The sequence below is a fragment of the Oncorhynchus mykiss genome, chromosome 1, assembly GCF_013265735.2.
Source record: "Oncorhynchus mykiss isolate Arlee chromosome 1, USDA_OmykA_1.1, whole genome shotgun sequence".
NCBI classification, from domain to species: Eukaryota; Metazoa; Chordata; class Actinopteri; order Salmoniformes; family Salmonidae; genus Oncorhynchus; species Oncorhynchus mykiss.
This window is the reverse complement of record NC_048565.1, coordinates 34,260,363-34,288,267: the sequence shown is the minus strand read 5'-3', so window position 1 is coordinate 34,288,267 and position 27,905 is coordinate 34,260,363. Positions and strand designations below refer to the sequence as shown.

The window sequence follows — 27,905 nt, the reverse complement described above, 5'->3', positions numbered from 1 at the left end:
CCGGAGTGGCCGAGTTATGATTTAAAATGGTTTGAAAATACTTACTGTACATGACTGTCTAGCAATGGTCAACAACCAGAGCTTGAAGAATTTTTAAAATACTAATGTGCGAATATTGTACAATCCAGGTGTGCAAAGCTCTTAAGACGTACCCAGAAAGACTCACAGCTGTAATCGCTGCCAAAGGTGATTCTAACATGTATTGACTTAGGGGGTTAAATACTTAAATATTTAAGATGTTTTATTTTTCGTATTTTGTGTAGATCATTGACAACAAAATGACAATTAAATCCATTTTAATCCCACTTTGTAACAACAGGTGGGGAAAGTCAAGGGATGTGAATATTTTCTGAAGGCACTGCAGGTTTAGGCACTGTCTGTCTCACACACACCTCTCCAGCAGTACAGATCAGTCAACTCTCCACTGACAGTTTTATTTTAAATGCAAAAAGCCATTTATTGAAGGAAATGTGTTAACATTTTGATTGAAATGTTCTGCTACTTTAGTGTGGTGTTACACATGATGTAATATTTACATGTTACTTTATTAAACATCTTTACAATGCTGAGATGAGGTCTGACTTTTCTCCTGTAGTTGTTTGTCCTTTCCTTTTCTCAGTAAAGATCAGTCCGTGATGGTTCCTGTGTGTTGATCAAAACTACAGAAAACCAACAGAGGGAGTCACTGAACTATATAACACACCTGGGTCAAATACATGGCAGGCACTGGAATTGCGGCTGATTGCATACGTAGGGACCATGTCACTATCGTCAAACAACCATATAATCTGCAAAGAAACCAGTGGCATTCCCGGTCTTTATTGAAGTTATGCTACGACCTGGAATGCCACCATTGTCTATCATCTGGAAGAAACTCAACCCACTGACAACACAGCATTACCTCTCCTCAACAAGCGTTAGCTTCATCCCTCAGAATCGCCTCAGTATTCTGTTCTCTGATTGGCTTAGAGCTATATGTGCTCAGAGTTCCATTGGTTCTGATTGGCATGTCTCAGTTGTTAGGCCTCCCAGTCGTCCTCGTCTTCAGCGGTTGGCTGATGGGGGGCAGGAAGAGGCGGGATTACATCGGACATCCTAGCGAATGCGCTGCCAGAACCAGCTGGGCCCTCCCCAGAGTCCCCGCCTCCAGGACCCTTACCAGAGATACCTAGGAAACACACACACCACGATCACCGACACAGAAATACTTATGCACCATTATCAGAGCCTTTACGACAATAACCCAGGGGAGATGAGCAAAGGAGGGAGGGACAGGCAGGGAGAGGGATGTGCTTACCTTTCCTTCGCATCGCCAACTTATTGAAGAGATCTGACATGAAGTCTCCTCCACTGGCTGCTGCTACCACTGAGAGAGGGAGGGAGAACACAGTAAGAAAGCAGTGAAGCAGAGATGATGGATTCCATTTCTATGTCCTTTTAGTACAGTGGAGAGAGACCAGAGAAGTTACATTACTGTAGCTACATACTACATAAATAGTATAGCTGGTGAACAACTGTAGTAGTTTTCATGACTTGCTCAAATGAACCCAACTGTTAAATGTTGGTGGCCCGGCAGCAACTGAACCAGCAATGATGACGGGACTTACTCTCACACATTTTCTCGCTCCCTCACACGCGCTCACAGCAAATGTCATAGAGATAAGAAGGTGATGTTTATACATCTAAAGGTCATGCAGCCCTGAGCTGTTCTCTATGACTAGTTAGTGTTAGTGTGTGTAAAGACACACCACAGGGTTACCTATGTCCCAAATATGCTCTGTAAGTTAAAGAACTGGAGGCAGGTAGCATTGCTCTGTTGGTGCTACATGCTCTCAAAGAGTCACCAGATTCAAGACTGATTTCTCGCTTGTTATTCAAGTGGAGAACCAAGACACTCAACCAACGGCAATCTGTTTATTTCTCTCTCCCTCTATTCTTCTTCTTCCTCTCTCTCCCCACCACCTCTCCCCTCTCACTCCTCCTCTTTTTCTCTTACCTTGTTCCTGTTCCTTCTGTTTCTTCTTTTCCATCTTGCGTTCTTTGATGTTGCGTAGTTTGGCCTTGCCGATGCCTCCAGCGTTGCGGATGGACTCTAGTAGACTGGCCCGGCTGTTTGATTCAACCACCTCGCCGGGAGCCCCCGCTACAGGAGCTAGACGTAAACACACAGTTGGAGAGGAGTGTGTGTGTGTGTGTGTATACTTACATACAGTGCATTCGGAAAGTATTCAGACCCCTTCCCTTTTTCCACATCTTGTTACGTTACAGACTTATTTTAAAATGTATTAAATTATTTTTTCCCCCTCATCGATCTACACACAATACCCCATAATGAGAAAGCTGAAACAGGTTTTTAGAAATTTTAGCAAATTGATTAAAAACAGAAATAAGTATTCAGACCCTTTGCTTTGAGACTCGAAATAGAGATCAGGTGCATCCTGTTTCCATTGATCATCCTTGAGATGTTTCTACAACTTGGAGTCCACCTGTGGTAAATTCAATTCATTGGACATGATTTGGAAAGGCACAAACCTGTCTATACAAGGTCCCACAGTTAACAGTGCATGTCAGAGCAAAAACCATGCCATGAGGTCAAAGGAATTGTCTGTAGATGTCCGAGACAGGATTGTATCGAGGCACAGATCTGGGGAAGGGTAAAAAAAACAATTTCTGCAGCATTGAAGGTCCCCAAGAACACACTTGCATCCATAATTCTTAAATGGAAGAAGTTTGGAACCATCAAGAGTCTTCCTAGAGCTGGCCGCCCGGCCAAACTGAGCAATCGGGAGGGAAGGGCCTTGGTCAGAGAGGTGACCAAGAACCCAATGGTCACTCTGACAGAGCTCCAGAGTTCCTGTGGAGATGGGAAATCCTTCCAGAAGCACAACCATCTCTGCAGCACTCCACCAATCAGGCCTTTATGATAGAGTGGCCAGACAGAAGCTACTCCTCAGTAAAAGGCACATGACAGCCCCTTGGAGTTTGCAAAAAGGCCCCCAAAGGACTCTCAGACAATGAGAAACAAGATTATCTGGTCTGATGAAACCAAGTTAAACTCTTTGGCCTGAATGCCAAGCGTCATGTCTGGAGGAAACCTGTCACCATCCCTACGGTGAAGCATGGTGGTGGCAGCATCATGCTGTGGGGATGTTTTTTAGTGGCAGGGACTGGGAGACAATTCAGGATCGAGGGAAAGATGAACGGAGCAAAGTAAAGACAGACCCTTGATGAAAACCTGCTCCAGAGTGCTCAGGACCCCAGATTTGGGCAAAGGTTTACCTTCCAACAGGACAACGATAGTAAGTACACAGCCAAGACAACGCAGTAGTGGCTTGGGGACAAGTCTCTGAATGTCCTTGAGTGGCCCAGCCAGAGCCCGAACTTGAACCCGATCGAACATCTCTGGAGAGACCTGAATATAGCTGTGCAGCGACGCTCCCCTTTCAACCTGAAAGAGCTTGAAAGGATCTGCAGAGAAGAATGGGAGAAACTCCCCAAATACAGGTGAGCCAAGCTTGTAGTGTCATACCCAAGAATACTTGAGGCTGTAATCACTGCCAAAGGTGCTTCAACAAAGTACTGAGTAAAGGGTCTGAATACTTATGTAAATGTAATATTTCCGTTTTTTTTTTAAATACATTTGCAAAAATGTCTAAAAACCTGTTTTTACTTTGTCATTATAGGGTATTGCGTGTAGATTGATGAAGAATATATATTTTTTTATACATGTTCAAATAAGGCTGTAACGTAACAAAATGTGGAAAGTGAAGGGGTCTGAATACTTTCCGAATGTACTGTGTGTAGTGTGTGCGTGTGTGTGTGTGTGTGGTACCTGTGCTCCGAGTGCGGTTGGGTTCAGCAGGGCTCTCTGCAGGTGGAGGTGGGGGAGGAGGTGGAGGAGGGGGGAGACCAGGGGGAGGGGCGGGGGTGTGTGTGGGCTCTGGTGGGGGAGGAGGGGGAGGAGGCGGGACTGCAACTTGGAACTGAGAACCTGTAACACAAACAAACAACAAAACATCAACCAATAGAAACAGTTCCGTAAGTTGACATGACCGATTTCCAGGAAAACTTCTATATAATCCACACAATAGAAACAGCGTGTGTACCAGACATGTCCTCCCCAGTGAAGGTCGGTAGTTCAGGGAAGGTGTGTGTTGGTCCAGAGGGTGCGATGCCTGGCCCCAGGTCTTGGCTGTAGGACAAGTCGTCAGCAATGCCTGGCAAGTCTGGTAGGTAGGAGGGGACGTCTATCTCTGGGACCTGACCCAGGTCTGGAACATAGAAGTAGCTCTCTGCTGTCTACAGGGGGACAGATGGAGAGGGAATGAGAGAAGAAGGGAGAGAGAAAGTGTCCTAATTCAAAGGTACACTTTAACCTGTTTGCAAGGCCCTTTGAAATAATCTTTCAGGCCTCCAGTTCTTTAGTGAACACATGTAACGGAGTGTGTGTGTACGATGTGTGTGTACCTGTCTCTCCAGCTGTTCTCTCTTGGTTATGGATAGCGGAGCGTCAAATGGTTTCTCTTCCTTCTCTGTCTCCAGGGTGGTGTGTGTTTTAGTCACCGCCCCCGCCAGGGGGTCCAGGAACACATACTTCTTATACCTAAACACATACACAAACAGTTAGAGGAGTGTGTGTTGAGTGTGTGTGTGTGTGTGTGTGTGTGTGTGTGTGTGTGTGTGTGTGTGTACTAACAGGTTCTCTGTAGTATTAAACAGCAGCAGAGAGCTGACAGAGGAGATGTTTCGAGGCAGACCGCCCAGCCCCTCCTCGGTCTCATCCTCTGAACGCTTCTTACTGCTCACACACACCGGGTAATAACACAACTTCTCCTAGAGGGGGATGTAGAGACAGGGGGTGTAAAACAAGAGAAGACCGATATTAAATGAGTCTGGTAAGAACCTACTTTTCTTTAAAAAACACAAAATGGCCACCAGACATAAACATGCATTAGCATTGCTTTCCACCTCTGTTTTGAACAAAGAAAGAGTTTTTTTATTTCAACTTTATTTAACCAGGTAGATTAGTTGAGAACAAGTTCTCATTTACAACTGTGACCTGGCCAAGATAAAGCAAAACAGTGCGACACAAACAACAACACAGAGTTACACATGGAATAAACAAACATACATTCAACAACACAATAGAAAACAATCTAAATACAATAATATTAATCAAAAAAATAAAAAAATAGTTAGAGTAGTAGCTTTTGATAGAGACAGCCTTGTAGGCAAAAGAGAGAGATGCAGATTCAAAGACTGATTCAAATACCCTGTGGTTTGGTGTCTGCACACAACCAGACTCCAAACCACATGAATAACTCCCACTCTTTCCCTTTTCGTCATCAGCCTCTGTCTATTTCTCTCTCCCTCAATCGCTCCCTCTCTCCGCAGCGCATGAGGCTTCATAAATAATACATCTCTGAGCCAGGGAAGCACACAGGAAATATTGTTTTCCACATCTTTCTCCCCCTCTCTCTCAAACAGCACAAAATACTACTGTTCCTGGAAGTTTTCGATTCCGGCAGGGAGGGAGATCTCATGGGTGTTCACTATCAATAAACACACAACTTCACTGCTGAGCTAAGGTGCACACACACACACACACACACACACACACACAACTGTGGTGTAAAGTAACTAAGTAAAAATACCCTGACACCCAAAAGTACTCAATATATTTCAAATGCTCAGGCAGGAGAGTAATACGGTCCAATTCATATACCTGTCAATATAACATGTTGTCATCCCTACTGCCTCTGATCTGGTGGAAACTCACTAAACACAAATACTGCATTTGTAAATTATGTCTGAGTGTTTTAGTGGGACCCCTGGCTGTCTGTAAATACAAAAACAAGGACATTGTGCCTTCTGGTATGCCTAATATAAAGGAATTTCATGTGTAGAATTTATTTTTACTTAAGTATGACAATTGAGTACTTTTTCCACCACTTTACTTAAGTATTTAAAACAAGATACTTTCAAACTTTTACTCAAGAATTATTTTACTGGGTGACTTTCACTTGAGTCATTTTCTACTAAAGGTATCTTTACTTTTACTCAAGTATGACAATTGAGTACTTTTTCCACCACTACACGCACACAGTAGTTTCCTGAGGGTAGTTTTAGTCAGGGCTTCTCATGTCATGTCCCCAGGTGAGAACAGGTCTGTCCTCAGGCAGGTCAAGTCAGGTCAGAGCCTAATCTAGCGGTAGCTGTCTCCCAGCCAGGTCAAAACCCATCACCTCAGTCCCCAAGTTTGTCTATGCAGCTGTTAAATACCTGTGGACTCAGCTGTACGGTTGAGTGGAGCAGAATGTACACTACCGTTCAAAAGCTTGGGGTCACCTGTTTTTTTTTAAATGAAAGCACATTATAAGTCCATTAAAATAACATCAGATTGATCAGAAATACAGTGTAGACATTGTTAATGTTGTAAATGACTATTGTAGCTGGAAACGGCTGATTTTGTATGGAATATCTACAGTGGCGTACAGAGGCCCATTATCAGCAACCATCACTTGTGTTCCAATGGCAAATTGTGTAGGCTAATCCAGGTTTATCATTTTAAAAGGCTACTTGATCATTAGAAAACCCTTTTGCAATTATGTTAGCACAGTTGAAAACTGTAGTGCTGATTAAAGAAGCAATAAAACTGGCCTTCTTTAGACTAGTTGAGTATCTGGAGGATCAGCATTTGTGGGTTCGATTACAGGCTCAAATTGGCTAGAAACAAATAACTTTCTTCTGAAACTCATCAGTCTATTCTTGTTCTGAGAAATTAAGGCTATTCCATGCGAGAAATTGCCAAGAAATTGAAGATCTCGTACAACACTGTACTACTCCCTTCATAGAACAGCACAAACTGGCCCTAACCAGAATAGAAAGAGGAGTGGGAGACCCCGGTGCACAACTGAGCAAGAGGACAGGTACATTAGTGTCTAGTTTGAGAAACAGACACCTCACAAGTCCTCAACTGGCAGCTTCATGAAATAGTACACGCAAAACACCAGCCTCAACGTCAACAGTGAATATGCGACTCCGGGATGCTGGCCTTCTAAGGCAGAGTTCCTCTGTCCAGTGTCTGTGTTCTTTTGCCCATCTTAATCTTTAATTTGTCAGTCTGAGATATGGCTTTTTCTTTGCAACTCTGCCTAGATAATGGGCCTCTGTACACTTATGTAGTTATCCATAAAAAAATATCCAGCTATAACAGTTATTTACAACACAAACAATGTCTACACTGCATTTCTGATCAATTTAATGTTATTTTAACCTCTTTGATCTCTAGGGGCGCTATTTCATTTTTGGATAAAAAACGTTCCCGTTTTAAGCGCGATATTTTGTCACGAAAAGATGCTCGACTATGCATATTCTTGACAGTTTTTGAAAGAAAACACTCTAAAGTTTCAGAATCTGCAAAGATATTGTCTGTAAGTGCCCCAGAACTCATTCTACAGGCGAAACCAAGATGATGCGTCAACCAGGAAATGAGCAGAATTTCTGAAGCTCTGTTTTCCATTGTCTCCTTATATGGCTGTGATTGCGCAAGGAATGAGCCTACACTTTCTGTCGTTCCCCCAATGTGTTAGCAGCATTGTGACGTATTTGTAGGCATATCATTGGAAGATTGACCATAAGAGACTACATTTTCCAAGTGTCCGCCTGGTGTCCTGCGTGGAATTCGGTGCGCAATTGCCAGCTGCTTGTACTTTTCCATTGGATTGAGGGGAGAAACCATGCGTCCAAGAACGATATATCAATGAAGAGATATGTGAAAAACACCTTGAGGATTGATTCTAAACAACATTTGCCATGTTTTCATGTTTTCTAATACACAAAGAATCTTTTTGGAAAAACTGAGCATCTGCTATCTAACTGAGAGTATCCTCATTGAAAACATCAGAAGTTCTTCAAAGGTAAATGATTTTATTTGAAGGCTTTTATGTTTTTGTTGAAATGTTGCGTGCTGGATGCTAACGCTAATGCTAACGCTAAATGCTACGCTAGCTAGCTACTTTTACACAAATTATTGTTTTCCTATGGTTGAGAAGCATATTTTGAAAATCTGAGATGACAGTGTTGTTTACAAAAGGCTAAGCTTGAGAGATGGCATATTTATTTAATTTAATTTGCGATTTTCATGAATAGTTAACGTTGCGTTATGGTAATGAGCTTGAGGCTGTAGTCACGATACCGGATCCGGGTTTGGGAGATCAGAGAGGTTAATGGACAAAAACATGTTTTCTTTCAAAAACAAGGACATTTCTAAGTGACCCCAAACTTTTGAACAGTCGTGTATCTTGAGTTAAATGAAATATGACCATGCCTTTTTGGCTTTATCTAAACAGCTAGGACTATACTGCTATAAAGCTGTGCATTTAAACTATACATACTGTGCCTTGCGAAAGTATTCGTCCCCCTTGAACTTTGCGACCTTTTGCCACATTTCAGGCTTCAAACATAAAGATATAAAACTGTATTTTTTTGTGAAGAATCAACAACAAGTGGGACACAATCATGAAGTGGAACGACATTTATTGGATATTTCAAACTTTTTTAACAAATCAAAAACTGAAAAATTGGGCGTGCAAAATTATTCAGCCCCTTTACTTTCAGTGCAGCAAACACTCTCCAGAAGTTCAGTGAGGATCTCTGAATGATCCAATGTTGACCTAAATGACTAATGATGATAAATACAATCCACCTGTGTGTAATCAAGTCTCCGTATAAATGCACCTGCACTGTGATAGTCTCAGAGGTCCGTCAAAAGCGCAGAGAGCATCATGAAGAACAAGGAACACACCAGGCAGGTCCGAGATACTATTGTGAAGAAGTTTAAAGCCGGATTTGGATACAAAAATATTTCCCAAGCTTTAAACATCCCAAGGAGCACTGTGCAAGCGATAATATTGAAATGGAAGGAGTATCAGACCACTGCAAATCTACCAAGACCTGGCCGTCCCTCTAAACTTTCAGCTCATACAAGCAGAAGACTGATCAGAGATGCAGCCAAGAGGCCCATGATCACTCTGGATGAACTGCAGAGATCTACAGCTGAGGTGGGAGACTCTGTCCATAGGACAACAATCAGTCGTATATTGCACAAATCTGGCCTTTATGGAAGAGTGGCAAGAAGAAAGCCATTTCTTAAAGATATCCATAAAAAGTGTCGTTTAAAGTTTGCCACAAGCCAACTGGGAGACACACCAAACATGTGGAAGAAGGTGCTCTGGTCAGATGAAACCAAAATGGAACTTTTTGGCAACAATGCAAGACGTTATGTTTGGCGTAAAAGCAACACAGCTCATCACCCTGAACACACCATCCCCACTGTCAAACATGGTGGTGGCAGCATCATGGTTTGGGCCTGCTTTTCTTCAGCAGGGACAGGGAAGATGGTTAAAATTGATGGGAAGATGGATGGAGCCAAATACAGGACCATTCTGGAAGAAAACCTGATGGAGTCTGCAAAAGACCTGAGACTGGGACGGAGATTTATCTTCCAACAAGACAATGATCCAAAACATAAAGCAAAATCTACAATGGAATGGTTCAAAAATAAACATATCCAGGTGTTAGAATGGCCAAGTCAAAGTCCAGACCTGAATCCAATCGAGAATCTGTGGAAAGAACTGAAAACTGCTGTTCACAAATGCTCTCCATCCAACCTCACTGAGCTCGAGCTGTTTTGCAAGGAGGAATGGGAAAAAAATGTCAGTCTCTCGATGTGCAAAACTGATAGAGACATACCCAAGCGACTTACAGCTGTAATCGCAGCAAAAGGTGGCGCTACAAAGTATTAACTTAAGGGGGCTGAATAATTTTGCACGCCCAATTTTTCAGTTTTTGATTTGTTAAAAAAAGTTTAAGAAATCCAATAAATGTCGTTCCATTTCATGATTGTGTCCCACTTGTTGTTGATTCTTCACAAAAAAATACAGTTTTATATCTTTATGTTTGAAGCCTGAAATGTGGCAAAAGGTCGCAAAGTTCAAGGGGGCCGAATACTTTCGCAAGGCACTGTATATCAGCTGTAAAGGGCAGCTTTAGCTGAGGAGGAGACAGTGCTTTCTGTGTCCAAAATCCAGCAATCTGTATGCTTATAAGAAATCCCGCTATGCCCTCAGACGAACCATCAAACAAGAAAAGCGTCAATACAGGATTAAGATTGACTACTACACCGGCTCTGACGCTCGTCGGATTTGGCAGGGCATGAAAACTATTATGGACTACAAAGGGAAACCAAGACGCGAGCTGTCCAGTGATGTGAGCCTACCAGACGAGCTAAATGCCTTTTATGCTCACTTCGAGGCAAGCAACATTGAAGCATGCATGAGAGCACCAGCTGTTCTAGATGACTGTTTGATAATGCTCTCGGTAGCCGATGTGAGCAAGACCTTTAAAAACAGGTCAACATTCACAAAGCCGCGGGGCCAGACAGATTACCAGGGCGTGTACTAAAAGCATGTGCGGACCAACTGGCAAGTGTCTTCACTGACATTTTCAACCTTTCCTTGACCGAGTCTGTAATACCTATATGTTTCAAGCAGACCACCATAGTCCATGTGCCCAAGGAAGCGAAGGTAACCTGCCTAAATTATTCCTGCCCCGTAACACTCACATCGGTAGCCATGAAGTGCTTTGAAAGGCTGGTCAAGGCTCACATCAACAGCATCCTCCAGGATACCCAAGACCAGGTATTCCCAAACTGGGTGCAATGCCAAATGTGATTCACATTTTTTTTTTTTTATGCCTGGCAGGTCTGGTAGGTAGGAGGGGACATCTATCTTCACACTTTCAAACAGTCCTGAGTAGCCGAGTTTCACTGCCAAAAATCAAATTAAACCATTTAGTGTTGAGCAAAATAACAACACAATGTCAAATACAGGTAGCCTAGTCAAATAATTAACATCCAATCACATTAACCGTTTCTCTGTCCTGGGAATTCCACTAACGATCCGTATGTAGCTAAACGTAGCTGCTGCTCATGTTGGTATCTGTACTGATGGCACAAAAGCCATGACAGAGAGACATAGTGGAGTGGTAACGCACATGCAAGCAGTTGCTCCCAATGCTACTTGGGTACCCTGCAGCATCCACGAGAGGCTCTTGCTGCCAAGGGAATGCCTGACAGCTTGAAAGACAAAAGACAAATGTTTAACTTTGTTAAAGCAAGGACCCTGAACTCCCATGTATTTTCTGCACTATGCAATGATACGGGCAGCGATCATGTAACGCTTTTACAACATACAGAAGTGTGCTGGTTATCAAGGGGAAAAGTCTTGACACTTTTTTTTGCAATTACGCAGGTACTTTCCCGAAATGGATGACACAAACAACTGGATTCATTATCCCTTTCAGGCCCTGCCTCCAGTACACTTACCGATATCTGAACAAGAGAGCCTCATCGAAATTGCAACAAGCGGTTCTGTGAAAATTGAATTTAATCAGAAGCCACTGCCAGACTTCTGGATTGGGTTGCGCTCAGAGTATCCTGCCTTGGCAAATCGCGCTGTTAAGACACTGTTGTCCTTTGCAACCACGTACCTATGTGAGAGTGGATTCTCGGCCCTCACTAGCAAGAAAACTAAAGAGGCACAGACTGTGTGTGGAAAATGATTAAAGGCAGACTCTCTCCAATACAACCCAACATTGCAGAGTTCAAGCATACCCTTCTCATTAACCTGTGATGAGTTATTCACAATTTTCAATGAACAAAAGGTTTTATATGTAAGATGGTTAAAAAAAGAGCAAAATTATTTATTATCATTATATTATTATTTGTGCCCTGGTCCTATAAGTGCTCTTTGTCACTTCCCACGACCTGTGTTGTGACAAAAACTCACTTATTCTTATGTTTAATAAATGTATCATATAGTGTGTGTGGCAGGCTTATAACAATGGCAAAAAACAACATTTGAGAGCGCGCTGACCCTGGTGCTAGAGGGGGTATCTAGCTGGAGGCTAAATGTTTGAAGGGGTACTGGACTATAAAAAGTTTGGGAACCACTGCCCTAAACCCACTCTAATTCGCATACCGCACCAACAGATTCACAGATGACTCAATCGCACTCCACACTGCCCTATCCCGCCTGGACAAAAGGAACACATATGTGAGAATGCTGTTCATTGACTACAGCTCAGCGTTCAACACCATAGTGCCCGCAAAGCTCATCACTAAGCTAAGGATCCTGGGATAAAACACCTCCCTCTGCAACTGGATCCTGGCCTTCCTGACGGACCGCCCCCAGGTGGTAAGGGTAGGCAACAACACGTCTGCCACGCTGATTCTCAACATTGGGGCCCTCAGGGGTGTGTACTTAGTCCCGTCCTGTACTCCCTGTTCACCCACGACTGCGTGGCCAAACACAATTACACCATCATTGTGGACTACAGGAAAAGTCGGGCCGAACAAGCCCCCATTAACATCGACGGGGCTGTAGTGGAGCAGGTCGAGAGTTATGTTCCTTGGTGTCCACATCACCAACAAACTATCATGGTCCAAAGACACCAAGGCAGTTGTGAAGAGGGCACGACGACAACTTTTCCCCCTCAGGAGACTGAGAAGATTTGGCGTGAGTCCCCAGATCCTCAAAAAGTCCTACAGCTGCACCATCGAGAGCATCCTTACCGGTTGCATCACCACCTGGTATGGCAACCAACTGCTCGGCATCTGACCGTAAGGTGATACAGAGGGTCGTGCATACGGCCCAGTACATTACTGGGGCCAAGATTCCTGCCGTCCAGGACTTATATACTAAGTGGTGTCAAAGGAAAGCCAATAAAATTATCAGAGACTCCAGCCACCCTAGTCATAGACTGTATTCTCTGCTACCGCAAGGCAAGCGGTACCGGAGCACCAAGTCTAGGACCAAAAGGCTCCTTAACAGCTTCTACCCCCAAGCCATAAGACTGCTGAACAATTAATCACATGGCCATCAGACTATTTACATTGACCCCCCCCCCCTCCATTTGTTTTGTACACTGTTGCTACTCGCTGTTTATTACCTAAGCATAGTCACTCAATATCGGTACCCCCTGTATATAGCCTCATTATTGTTATTTTATTGTGTTACTTTTTATTATTTTCAGCTAGAGTTTATTTGGTCAATAGGGCTTGGTTAAGGGCTTGTAAGTAAGCATTTCACAGTAAGGTCTACACTTGCTGTATTCGGAGTGCATGTGACAAACAAAGTTTGATTTGACCTCTTTGTACTGCAATGTTTTGCAGATGATCAAATAAAGTATTATATTTGTGTGTTTGTCTGTGTTACCTGCAGGGCCTTGTCGTCAAGGGGTCGTAGTTTGGCCTGTATGTGGTATCTGGGGCGTGTTTGGGAGGCGGGGTCTGTGGCTCCACTGAAGATGGAGGAGTAATCCTGGAGACGATCTGGAGCTGGATACTTAGCACTGGAGAACACCTACACATTGTCACACACACATCAAAATCTCGTAGTACTCGAAAGTATTGTAAGTAATCTGTTTTGCAGATATCTGCAACTCTGTGTGTGAAGCGTGTTACCTTGGTGGCCTTCTTGCTGCCTTTGATCTTGTCGACGCGGGCCTGGGCCAGCCTGATCCGATCTGTCACACTCTGCAGCTGAGAGCGATTCCGCTCTACACTCTCAGACACCCTACACACACACACCAGGGGAAACTCAAAGTGTAAATGCGTGGGTGTGTGTGTGTGTATGTTCTGCTGATTTTTTTTTGTGATCAAATGTTTATTCAGCAAACAAGAATAAATACAGTACCAGTCAAAAGTTTGGACACACCTATCTCATTAAAGGGGTTTTCTTTATTTTTACTATTTTCTACATTGCAGAATAATAGTGAAGACATCAAAACTATGACATAACACATATGGAATCATGTAGTAACCAAAAAAGTGCTAAACAAATCAAAATATATTTTAGATTGTAGATTCTTCAAAGTAGCCCCCCTTTGCCTTGATGACAGCTTTGCAAACTCTTGGCATTCTCTCAACCAACTTCACGAGGTTGTCACCTGGAATGAGTAGGTGTGTCCAAACTTTTGACTGGTACTGTACATACAAAATGAAGTGACACCCCCCTCCCCCATCACAATCCCACCCCAGTCGAGGACCTTAGGGGCAAAATTAAATAAAAATAGATGGTTCAAATTAACAAATAAAATTTTTAAAAAATCAAAGCAACACATCAGTGTTTCAGTGGCATTAAGACATTGGTTCAAAGTGTCTTTTTTAGCTCTATGAATGCAAGCAGTAAAATGCTCCAAATCAATTACATCCAAGAAAGTGAGGATCCATTTACATTGACGGATAGAAAGTGTTTGGAGGCTTCCATCGTACTGCAATATTTTTTTGCAGCAGTTTGGCCAGCAAGAAGACTGCGCTTCTGACAAAGAGATAAATGAAGTACAGAGAAATCAGTCAAACAAAAGGAGATGCAGGAATATTTTCTGACAACAGAGTGGATAAGTTCGAAGCTACTTCATCCCAGAATACAGACACCAGAGAGCATTCCCAAACCATGTGTATAAAGGTACCAGGTTCATTAAGAGGGCACAATGTACAGGAAACATTGCTGATGAAGTATGTGTGTGTGTGAGAGAGAGACTGTCAATCCAATCAAAATCAACTCAAATGTACTTGTCACATGTGCCGAATACAACAACAACCTTACCGTGAAATTCTTACTTTCAAGCCCTTAACCAGTTAAGAAAATATTAAGAAATTAACTAAAGTGAAAAAGGAACACAATAACGAGCCTATCTTCAGGGGGTACCGGAACAGAGTCATTGTGCAGGGGTACAGGTTAGTCAAGGTAATTGAGGTAACATGTACATGTAGGTAGGGGTAAAGTGACTATACATAGATAGCTAATAAACAGCAAGTAACAGCAGTGTGTAAAAAAAAAATGCAAATAGTCCAGGTATAATTGTTTTATTAATTGTTCAGCATTCTTATGGATTGGGGGTAGAATCTGTTATGGAGCCTTTTGGACCTAGATTAGACATTCTGGTACTGCTTGACATGCAGTAGCAGAGAGAACAGTCTATGACTAGGGTGGCTAGAGTCTTTGACAATTTTTTGGGCCTTCCTTTGACACCGCCTGGTATAGGGGTCCTGGATGGCAGGAAGCTTGCCCCCAGTGATATACTGGGCCATACGCACTACCCTCTGTATCGCCTTACGGTCGAATGCCGAGCAGTTGCCATACCAGGCGGTGATGCAATCGGTCAGGATGCTCTCGATGGTGCAGCTGTAGAAGCTTTTGAGGATCTGGCTACCCATGCCAAATCTTTTCAGTTTCCCCAATTGGGAATAGGCGTTGTCGTCCCCTCTTCACGACTGTCTTGGTGTGTTTGGACCATTCTAGTTTGTTAGTGATATGGACACCAAGGAACTTGAAGGTCTCGACCCGCTCTACTATAACCCTGTCGATGTCAATGGGGGTGTGTTCTTCCCTTCTTTTCCTGTAGTCCCCGATCAGCTTCTTTGTCTTGCGCACGTTGAGGGAAGAGGTTGTTGTCCTGGCACCATACCTGCCAGGTCTCTGACCTCCTCCCGATAGTCTGTCTCATCATTGTCCGTGATCAGGCCTACCACCGTTGTGTCATCAGCAATTTTAGTGATGGTGTTGGAGTTATGCTTGGCCACGCAGTGGTGAGTGAACAAGTACAGGAGGGGACTAAACACGCACCTCTGAGGGGCTCCCGTATGAGGATCAGATGTGTTATTGCCTACCTTTACCACTTGAGGGTGGCCAGTCAGTAAGTCCAGGATCCAGTTGCAGAGGGAGGTGTTCAGTCCCAGGGTTCTTAGCTTAGTTAGGAGCGTTGAGGGCACTATGGTGTTGAACGCTGAGCTGTAGTCAATGAACATCATTCTCACGTGTTCCTTTTGTCCAGGTGGGAAAGGGCACTGTTGAGTGCAATTGAGATTGCATCATCTGTGGATCTGTTGGGGCGGTATGCAAATTGGAGTGGGTCCAGCGTTTCTGGAATGATGGTATTGATGTGAGCTATGACCAGCCTTTCAAAGCAATTAATGGCTACAGATGTGAGTGCTACGGGGCGGTAGTCATTTAGGCAGGTTACCTTTGAGTAATTGGTCAGGGAGAAGTTGAAAATGTCAGTGAAGGCACTTGTCTGTTGTCACATAGAAACCTAAATTAGAAGGAAGGATGTTTTTGATACTTTATATGACAAACTATTTTTGAGAAAATCATGGCCATTCTGGCCCTTTTTAGATTGATACATGCCTTCTGTTAGACCCTATCATCTGTGAACTGTACATACTACAGACAACATCTGTCATTATACTCCTTATAGTGAGTTCTAAAATAGAGTATCTTAATTCTAAAAAACATTTTAACATTCATTTATCTACATATAAAAATGACATTTTTGATGTTCATTTTGTTGTTCATTTTAAGACATATTGTTTTGAACAATATACTCTTCAAGTACATACTATTTCCAGAGTGGGCTCTCTGCTAATTCTGATGTTCTGATCAATTTCATGAGCACCAATAACATTTGAATGGTAAATGGATTCAAAGTGAACTCCCCCTGCTGGTGATTTACTGAATGTGCAATCCTAAACGAGGGCTGTGATTGGTTAATGACCTATAATGTACAGTGGTTGCTCAACGAAAAGTTTTGCGATTATGCTGCGGGACTTACGAGGTTATTTGTGGTTTAGTACAGTACCCTGCGTCACTACTTCATTGCTTCAGACCAGCGCAAGGGTGAGTTAGAGCATGGATTTTGCTATTGGGTCCCAAGGCGCTACTGTGTCTATAAGCCAAAATAGAAACTGATAATTGTGCACGACTTCAGTATTACTTACTAAAACTGTTGTTACACTAAGGTTTTTATTCTAAGAGAGACTTAGACTACAATTAGGGTGTTGAAATGTTAGGACTATGGGCCTCCCGAGTGGCGCAGTGGTTAAGGGCGCTGTACTGCAGCGCCAACACGTTTCTAGGATGGGCTATTAGCAGGACAATATAAACTCAGCTAAAAAAGAAACATCCCCTTTTCAGGACCCTGTCTTTCAAATATAATTTGTAAAAATCTGTCTTCACAGATCTTCATTGAATAGGGTTTAAACACCGTTTCCCATGCTTGCTCAATGAACCATAAACAATTAATGAACATGCACCTGTGGAACGGTCATTAAGACACTAACAGCTTACAGACGATAGGCAATTAAGGTCACAGTTAGGAAAACTTAGGACACTAAAGAGGCCTTACTACTGACTCTGAAAAACACCAAAAGAAAACTGCCCAGGGTCCCTGCTCATATGCGTGAATGTGCCTTAGGCATAGTGCAAGGAGGCATGAGGACTGCAGATGTGGCTAGGGCAGTACATCTGAACATCACACCTACAGGGCAGGTACAGGATGGCAACAACAACTGCCCGAGTTACACCAGGAACGCACAATCCCTCCATCAGTGCTCAGACTGTCTGCAATAGGCTGAGAGAGGCTGGACTGAGGGCTTGTAGGCCTGTTGTACAACAACGTCGCCTATGGGCACAAACCCACCATCGCTGGAAAAGACAGGACTGGCAAAAAGCGCCCTTCACTGACGAGTCGCAGTTTTGTCTCACCAGGGGTGATGGTCGGATTTGCATTTATTGTCGAAGGAATGAGCGTTACACCGAGTCCTGTACTCTGGAGCGGGATCAATTTGGAGGTGGAGGGTCCGTCATGGTCTGGGGCGGTGTGTCATAGCATCATCGGACTGAGCTTGTTGTCATTGCAGGCAATCTCAACACTGTATGTTACAGGGAAAACATCCTCCTCCCTCATGTGGTACCCTTCTTGCAGGCTCATCCTGACATGAATTTTATAAAAGCCCCTCAGATATTCTCACAGATCAGATTTGTCGTAATGAAAAATGCCCCTTAGATATTCATTTAGAATCCTCTAAATGTAATTATTGGCGGAGAGTCACGTCATTTAAAAAAATATTTGTCAATATACTGTAGGCCTACCGTAGGCGACATGACTCTCACTAGTGTTGAGTAATGTGCTGTTAAAAGTGGTGTAGATCTTATTTATTTAAAAAGTATATTGAAGTTAGAATGCTATGCTCTTACTACTGTAGCCTACTCCCGACCGTCACGTTGGACAGCGCCATATTTTCCGTTCAATCCTAACGGAAACCCTGAGGGTTTTGTTTTACTTGGAAATAGAAACACCATAATATTAATCAAATTAATTAAGCTAAATTTCTTAAAATCAATCCCATTTATGACGTTCTTACAAAAAAGCTTTAAAATTCTCTAGTACAGCCACTATTGAAGGCTATCAAATGCTTCTCAAAGATGCCCTCTGGTGGTCAAACTAGCACTAACTAGCATTAATGGTAACACTGGCTGACAATTAAATAACATGCCATTGAACTCTGTGGCAGCCCGCAAGATGTGCTGCAGTATGACGCAACTTTTAAAAAGGAGGAACCACTGTTAATTTCTATGTATAAGATGGGTCATATCATTATAAGTACCAGAGGCCCACTATGGAAATTTGATGTGTTTGAAGAGTATATTGTTTCAAGCAATATGTCTAAAAATAAGCTAAATCAAAAAGGGTTGAGATATTCCTATTAATATTTTTTATGTTGAATAACTCAATGTAAGAAAACGTATTTCAGAATCTAGACATAGTTCATATTTGAAAGCGCATTGTATAATGACACCAATATATTGTCTTTATCGTGTACAGTTCACAGCCTAAAACGGCCACTTTCATCATGATTTTCTCAAAAATGATTTGTGATACAAATGTAAAAATCATGTTGAACATCCTTCCTGCCAATGAAGTCTCTGTGTAAGAATTCCCTGAACAATCTGAGATACCAAAATATGGCATGGAATAAATCAGGAGGATCTTTGCTACCAAACAACACATATAGCACATGCTCTTATTGGACGACTTATACTCCTCGATCTCAGTGTGTGTGTACCTGGTAAAGATGTCAGTAGAGATGGTCTCTAGGTAGAGCAGGGCATCTGCTATCTGGTGAACAGCCTCCTCCCTCCTCAGGTCTGACTGGATCAGAGGCACAGAGTACACCTGACCCTCGAGACACTGCTTCACACTCATCCTACAAACACACATACACAAAACAATGAGTGAGTGATGAATGAATGAGAGAGAGAGAAAATCCTCTGCATTATCATTGACAGCAGACTCCTACATTTCCTCAAATGTCAAATTGGCTTCTTACCAAATTACTGTATGACAGACCACGTATTCACCCTGCACACCCTTATTGACAAACAAACAAAACAAAAGCCTTTTCATGCTTTGTTGATTTCAAAACAGCTTGACTCAATTTAGCATGAGGGTCTGCATTATAAATTCATGGAAAGCGGTGTTGGGGGGGAAAACATCCAACATTATCAAATCCATGAACACAACAAATGTGAGGTTAAAATTGGCAAAAAAACACAAACATTTCTTTCCTCAGGGCCGGGGGGTGAGACAGGGATGCAGCTTGAGCCCCACCCTCTTCAACATATATAGTGAACAAAAATATAAAACGCAACAGACAACAATTTCAAAGACTTTACTGAGTTACAGTTCTTATAAGGAAATCAGTCAATTTAAATAAATTAATTAGGTCCTAATCTATAGATTTCAAATGACTGGGAATACAGCTATACATATGTTGGTCACAGATACCTTAAAAAAAGTTTGAGGCGTGGATCAGAAAACCAGTCAGTAGGGCCTCCCGGGTGGCGCAGTGGTCTAGGGCACTGCATTGCAGTGCTAGCTGCAACTCCCGTACGGGCTCGGGAGAGATTCCACGAAATTGGGGAGGACGCATGCTTTTGACCTTCGTCTCTCCCGAGCCCGTACAGGAGTTGTAGCGATGAGACAAGATAGTAACTACCAACAATTGGATACCATGAAATTGTGGAGAAAAGGGGGTAAAATTCAACAACAAAAAGTCAGTATCTGGTGTGGCAATAATTTGCCTCATGCAGCGCAAAACATCTCCTTTGCGAGATGTTTGTAGAGTTGATCAGGCTGTTGATTGTGGTCTGTGGAATGTTGTCCCACTCCTCTTCAATTGCTGTGCGAAAATGCTGGAACAGGTGGCTTAAATTAACATTAAATTCTATGGCAACAGCTTAAATTAACATTAAATTCTCTGGCAACAGCTCTGGTGGACATTCCTGCATGCAACTTGCATGCTCCCTCAAAACTTGAGGTGGCATTGTGTTGTTTGAAAAAACTGCAGATTTTAGAGTGGCCTTCCTTTTATTGTGTAATGACCATGCTGTTTAAATCAGCTTCTTGATATGCCACACATCAGGTGGATGGATTATCTTCCCAAAGGAGAAATTCTCCCTAACAGGGATGTAAACAAATTTGTGGACAACATTTTAGAGAAATAAGCTTTTTGTGCATATGGTACATTTCTGGGATCTTTTATTTCAGCTCATGAAACATGGGAACAACACTTTACATTGTGTTTATATTTTTGTTCAGCGTATATCAACGAATTGGCGAGGGCACTAGAACAGTCTGCAGCACCTGGCCTCACCCTACTAGACTCCGTAGTCAAATGTTTACTATTTGCAGATGATCTGGTGCTTCTGTCCCCAAACTAGAAGGGCCTATCGCAGCACCTAGATCTTCTGAATAGATTCTCTCAGACTTGGGCTCTGACAGTCAATAACGGTGTTCCAAAAAAGGTCCAGTTGCCAGGACCAGCACCACATTTAACTTCCACAAAGATGTGAACAATCTGAGAGACAAGGCAAGAAGGGCCTTCAACACCATCAAAAGAAAGATCAAATTTGACACACCTGTGTGGCTCAGTTGGTAGAGCCTGGCACTTGTAACGCCAGAGTTGTGGGTTCGAATCCCAGTAACCAGTAACAAAAATATATGCATTCACTACTGTAAATCAATCTAAATAAGAGTGTCTGCTAAATGACAAAAATGTAAAACATACCAATTAGGATCTGAGTGGAATCAGTTATTATAACACATTGCCCAATATGGTTGTGAGGTCTGGGGTCCACTAACCAACCAATAATTAATAAAAATGGGACAAACACCAAATTGAGACTGCATGCAGAATTCTGCAAAAACAACCTCTGTGTAAAACACCACATAATGAATGTGGAGCAGAATTATGATGATTCCCGCTAATTATCAAAATCCAGAAAAGAGCATTAAATTCTACAACTACCTAAAAAGTAGTGATTCTCAAACCTCCTATAACAAAGCCCTCACCTACAGAGAGATGAACCTGGAATAAAGTCCCCTCATCCTGCAGGTACAGGAACTCTGTTCACAAACTCAACAGAGCTCCAGGACAACAATGCAAATCAAAAGAAAACAAAGAGATAATTACTTAACACATTGGAAAGAATCAACTACAAAACAGAGCAAACTACAATGTTATTTTTCCCTAAACAGAGAGTACACAGTAGCAGAATACCTGACTACTGTGACTGACCATCGGCAGACCTGGCTCTCAATGGAAGACAGTCTGTGCCCACTGCCCAAAAAATGAGGTGGGAACCGAGCTGCACCTTCTGCCAATTGCGTGACCATAGTAGAGATACATAATTTCCTCAGATTACACAGACCCACAAAGAATATTAAAACAAATCCAATCTTGATAAACTCCCATATCTATTAGGTGAAGTGACACCACAGTAGCAAGATATGATCTGTTGTCACAAAAAAAGGGCAACTAGTGGAGAACAAACAACATTGTAAATATAATGTATATTTATCTGTGATCTTTGTTTTCCCTTTCATACTTCAACTAATTGCGGACTGTTACAACAGTTGAAATGTCTTTATTCTTTAAAAACTTTTGTGAGTGTAATGTGTACTTTTAATTTCTGATTGTTTATTTCCCTTTTGTTAATTGCCTATTCCATTTGCTTTGGCAATGTAAACACATGTTCCCCATGCCAATAAAGTTTTTTGCATTAAATTGAATAGAGAGAGATCATCCTGATCTAAGATGGCGTAGCAGTCAGACATCTTGTCCTCGTCTTGTAATCTCCCTAATGTCAATATGCCTTGTCCATTGCTCTTTTGGTTAGTAATTATTGCCTTATTTCACTACAGAGCCCCTAGCCCTCCTTAGATAACCCTTTAGTTCCACCTCCCACACATGCGGTGACCTCACCTGGTTTAAATGACGTTTCTAGAGACGATAGCTCTCTCATTGTCACTCAATGCATAGGTTTACCTCAACTGTGTTCACATCCTACCATACCTTCGTCTGTACATTATGCATCAAATCTACTCTACCGTGCCCAGAAAGCTGCTCCCTTCACTCTCGGTTCCGAACGTACTAGACGACCAGGTCTTATAGCCTTTAGCAGTAACCGATTCCTACTCTGTTCCTCTGGTGATGTAGAGGTTAATCCAGTCCCTGCAGTGCCTAGTTCAACTCCCACTCCCCAGGCGCTCTCATTTGTTGACTTCTGTAACCGTAAAAGCCATGGTTTCATGCATGTTAACATTAGAAGCCTCCTCCCTAAGTTGTTTTATTCACTGGCTTAGCACACTCTGCCTACCCGGATGTCCTAGTCGTGTCTGAATCCTGGTTTAGGAAGACCACAAAAAATCCTGAAATTTCCATCCCTAACTATAACATTTTCAGAGAAGATAGAACTGCCAAAGGGGGCGGAGTTGCAATCTACTGCAGAGATAGCCTGCAGAGTTCTGTCTTACTATCCAGGTCTGTGCCCAAACAATTTGAGCTTCTACTTCTAAAAATCCACCTTTCCAGAAACAAGTTTCTCAACGTTGCCGCTTGCTATAGACCAGCTATGCCCCCAGCTGTGCCCTGGACACCATATGTGAATTGAATGCCCCCCATCTATCTTCAGAGCTTGTGCTGTTAGGTGACCTAAACTGGGACAGGCTTAACACCCCAGCCATCCTACAATCTAAGCTTGATGCCCTCAATCGCACACAAATTATCAATGAACCTACCAGGTACAACCCCAAATCTGTAAACACGGGCACCCTCATGCTGAGATCTGTTCAACGCTGGTCCGACCAATCTGATTCCACGCTCCAAGACTGCTTCCATCACGTGGACTGGGATATGTTTCGTATTGCGTCAGACAACAACATTGACGAATACGCTGATTCGGTCAGCGAGTTCATTAGAACGTGCGTTGAAGATGTCGTTCCCATAGCAACGATTAAAACATTCCCAAAACAGAAACCGTGGATTGATGGCAGCATTCGCGTGAAACTGAAAGCGCGAACCACTGCTTTTAATCAGGGCAAGGTGACCGAAAACATGACCGAATACAAACAGTGTAGCTATTCCCTCCGCAAGGCAATCAAACAAGCTAAGCGTCAGTATAGAGAAAAAGTAGAATCGCAATTCAACGGCTCAGACACAAGAGGTATGTGGCAGGGTCTACAGTCAATCACGGATTACAAAAAGAAAACCAGCCCAGTCACGGACCAGGATGCCTTGCTCCCAGGCAGACTAAATAACTTTTTTGCCCGCTTTGAGGACAATACAGTGCCACTGACACGGCCCGCAACCAAAACATGCGGACTCTCCTTCACTGCAGCCGAGGTGAGTAAAACATTTAAACGTGTTAACCCTCGCAAGGCTGCAGGCCCAGACGGCATCCCCAGCCGTGCCCTCAGAGCATGCGCAGACCAGCTGGCTGGTGTGTTTACGGACATATTCAATCGATCCCTATCCCAGTCTGCTGTTCCCACATGCTTCAAGAGGGCCACCATTGTTCCTGTTCCCAAGAAAGCTAAGGTAACTGAGCTAAACGACTACTGCCCCGTAGCACTCACTTAGACACCCTAGACCCACTCCAATTTGCTTACCGCCCAAATAGGTCCACAGACGATGCAATCTCAACCACACTGCACACTGCCCTAACCCATCTGGACAAGAGGAATACCTATGTGAGAATGCTGTTCATCAACTACAGCTCGGCATTTAACACCATAGTGCCCTCCAAGCTCGTCATCAAGCTCGAGACCCTGGGTCTCGACCCCGCCCTGTGCAACTGGGTACTGGACTTCCTGACGGGCCGCCCCCAGGTGGTGAGGGTAGGTAACAACATCTCCACCCCGCTGATCCTCAACACTGGGGCCCCACAAGGGTGTGTTCTGAGCCCTCTCCTGTACTCCCTGTTCACCCACGACTGCGTGGCCACGCACGCCTCCAACTCAATCATCAAGTTTGCGAACGACACAACAGTGGTAGGCTTGATTACCAACAACGACGAGACGGCCTACAAAAATATATCACTAGCCACTTTAAACAATGCTACTTAATATAATGTTTACATACCCTACACTATTTATCTCATATGTATAAGCATATACTGTACTCTATATCATCTACTACATCTTTATGTAATACATGTATCACTAGCCACTAAACTATGCCACTTTGTTTACATACTCATCTCATATGTATATACTGTACTTGATACCATCTACTGCATCTTGCCTATGCCGCTCTGTACCATCACTCATTCATATATCTTTATGTACATATTCTTTATCCCTTTACACTTGTGTGTATAAGGTAGTAGTTTTGGAATTGTTAGCTAGATTACTCGTTGGTTATTACTGCATTGTCGGAACTAGAAGCACAAGCATTTCGCTACACTCACATTAATATCTGCTAACCATGTGTATGTGACAAATTAAATTTGATATCACCCTAACCAACCTGCCCTCCAAATACACCTCTGCTGTCTTCAACCAGGATCTCAGCGAACACTGCCTCATTGCCTGTGTCCGTAATGGGTCTGCAGTCAAATTACCACCCCTCATCACTGTCAAACGCTCCCTTAATCACTTCAGCGAGCAGGCCTTTCTAATCAACCTGGCTCATCTGTAAATAGCCCATCCAACTACCTCATTCCCATACTGTTATTTATTTTGCTCCTTTACACCCCAGTATCTCTACTTGCACACTCATCTTCTGCACATCGATCACTCACTTAATTGCTATATTTGTAATTATTTCTCCACCATGGCCTATTTATTGCCTTACCTCCCTTATCCTACCTCATTTGCACACATTGTATATAGACTTTTTCTATTGAATTATTGACTGTATGTTTGTTTACTCCATGTGTAACTCTGTGTTGTTGTTTGTGTCGCACTGCTTTGCTTTATCTTGGCCAGGTCGCAGTTGTAAATGAGAACTTGTTCTCAACTAACCTACCTTGTTAAATACAGGTTAAAAAAGAGAGAGTATATAGCCATAATATAACATTTGAAATGTGTCTATTCTTTTGAAACTTGTGAGTGTAATGTTTACTGTTCATTTATGATTGGTTATTTCACTTTTGTTTATTATCCATTTCACTTGCTTTGGCAACGTAAATATATGACTCCCATACCAATAAAGCTCTTTGAATTAAATTGTGAGAGACAGATGGCACAGGGACAAAGGGATATTGCTAATGGAACTCTTTCTCTCTCTCTGACAGCAGAATGCAGAAACGAACCGCTTTACCCGTTCTGTCTTTTCACCATCTGTCAGCAAAGATGGGTAGCTAACGTCATAGCTGCTTCTGAGCTTTCTTCTTTGTGGAGTTTAACGACGGTTGGCATCCAATATGTTGCATTACCGCCTCCAGATGAACTATAGTATTAATCCATTACACTTTGTGATACAAAATGGGAAAAGGGGAAATGGGAGAACATTTTACAAAAAAATACTAATATAATGTTTTATTACCATACCAACTAACCCTACATTCATTAATACCCACCACCTTATTCCACTACCTGAACCCTATCTGATCCTATCCCAGGCCAACGACAAAGGACGGGACACTACCACTCAACACACCCTCTAACTCTTCTGAAGTCAAATCTTGTACCCCCAAGTACTTCTCTGCAGCTACCACCACAACATCTATTTTCTGTTGATAATCATTGCTATGAACGCTAAGAAGCCAACCTCGCTGAAACATATATCACTCATTGGCCTATCCCTCTATTCTGGACCAGATGTACTATTCACAAGGATCCTATCAGAATTCCTCACCCTTGATCCACTCTCCTCTACCTTCTTCACTGCCTCAAAATAGGACATCTTTTGTACTAGTCTGACCCTGGCCACCTCAACCTGCCTCGTTCACACAGGACACCGTTGATCCCCTGCAACATGGGCACCCCTACACAACTTTCCCCGCCGAAACTACACATTCTTCTGTCCCATGTCCTCCTGCACACTTCCCACATCTTGGAACCTCCTACACACTTCCGCAACATGCCCATTAACGCAACACCTGTAACTCTGCAGTGTATTCGGCATAAAAGCTTTAACAGTATAACTCATATATCCTAACATTACTGGTCAGATAAAGACTCCGAATCAAATCTCAAAAGAACAGACTGTCACCTCTGTTTCATCAAGCTCCCCATCGCACAAACACCAGGAATCGTCAACTTAAAATTGTTCCACCTTTACACACAGCCGCGGGAAATAGTTTGGGGGTGGGGGTGCTGCGATTATTTTGCTGACGGGGAGGAGGGGGATGCAGAAAAGATGTATAGCCTGCGCTGAAGACATCTATATCAGTCCGCTAATACAGGACAAAGGGACCGGTTCCAACCTCGTAAAAAATCTCACTCCCACTGGACCAAATGTATCTTTACCATAACCATGTCCATCAATGCAGGGCTCGGGCTTCGAGCTCCTCACAACACCTTCTACCCCTTCCATTTCACCTCCAAAACTCAAACTGGCGTCCGACTCACTCTGAACTTGACACCAATCATCCTCGACATACAGAGGGTTATTGTTACTGATACCTTCAACAGATTCAAACTTATCCTCTGCATCCCTCAGTCTTTTCAAAATCCTCTCTCTTTGCCTCCAATCCTCTTTCCTTAATCAATTACCCGACTCCTGAAAATATATAACGTTTCCAAGCCGAAATATCATTTCAGCCTCCTCGAGAGTCATACTAAACCTGCGTTGCAACTCAACCAGTTAGCAAGTCTAACATTTCCGAGGTTCCTAGTTCCGACCTGTCCATGAACGCGGCATCTGTGTCGGTCTCGGCTGACTGTCATGTGACGGGGTTTACCACTTCCCACCCTCAGATCCAGGAAGGCATGTTCTGTCAGCTGTCCTTCACAGATAATCAATAACTGTATATATATATATACACAGATAACTAACTCGGGAGTGAAGCAACAGCCTTGACAGCTCATCTTTATGTTGATGTCTCATATTATATGACAACGTTAGCATTCTTAGCAAGCTAGCTAGGTCACGTTAGCATTGTCCAGTTAACTAATTAGTAATGTGCAGCGAGACCATGTAAATCCTGTCTACATGAATTTCTCCACTACGAAAATACTTAACACCAGAGAGCTTCTCATATCATGCCCGCTCTCGGCAGAGACGCTACCCGGCTACATCCCCAGGGCCGTGGACCCATATCTCGGCACTGCCACTCACAAATTATTAAAATAATCACTAAGCTTTCTTATGATCGATAATATAATTAAGTTAATGTATGTTTCATTGGTCTTACCTGACCACTGACAGCATATAGTGTGTACACGGCCGCTGAGAGTTCTTTCTTCTTCTTCGATGAGGCTTAACGTCGGTTGGCATCCAATATGTTACATTACCGCCACCTACTAGACTGGAGTACAACTCACTTATACTTTGCTTGAAAAAAATAAATATATAAACAAATAACCTACCATCTAATACTACACTCGCAAAAATTCAAAATAAAAATAACACCATCATACTCCACTATTTAAAAATATTTAGCCCTGTCTCATGCCAACAACCTGAAAGGATGGAACACCACCACTAAACACACCCTGTAACTCTTCTGATGTCAAGTCTCGCACACCCAAATATCACTCTGCATCTGCCACCA

The 27,905-nt window shown here is 42.9% G+C and overlaps 1 protein-coding gene across 2 annotated transcripts; it reads right to left on the bottom strand.

The window, feature by feature from the left end:
* Positions 1-431: 431 nt before the first annotated feature.
* Positions 432-27,681, bottom strand: LOC110521723 (WASH complex subunit 1). Of its 2 annotated transcripts, none has more exons than XM_021599530.2 (11): positions 27,546-27,681; positions 18,968-19,108; positions 13,526-13,637; positions 13,278-13,424; positions 4,697-4,833; positions 4,468-4,603; positions 4,107-4,299; positions 3,833-3,991; positions 1,997-2,152; positions 1,298-1,366; positions 432-1,168 (listed from the first exon to the last, which is right to left on the bottom strand). In XM_021599530.2, exons 1-11 carry the CDS (start codon positions 27,626-27,628, stop codon positions 1,020-1,022), a joined length of 1,482 nt encoding a protein of 493 aa, XP_021455205.1. In that variant the 5' UTR covers positions 27,629-27,681; the 3' UTR covers positions 432-1,019. The 2 variants fall into 2 exon arrangements, with proteins under 2 accessions (XP_021455205.1, XP_036832302.1); XM_036976407.1 differs by lacking the exon at positions 27,546-27,681 and adding an exon at positions 25,508-25,657.
* Positions 27,682-27,905: the final 224 nt, after the last annotated feature.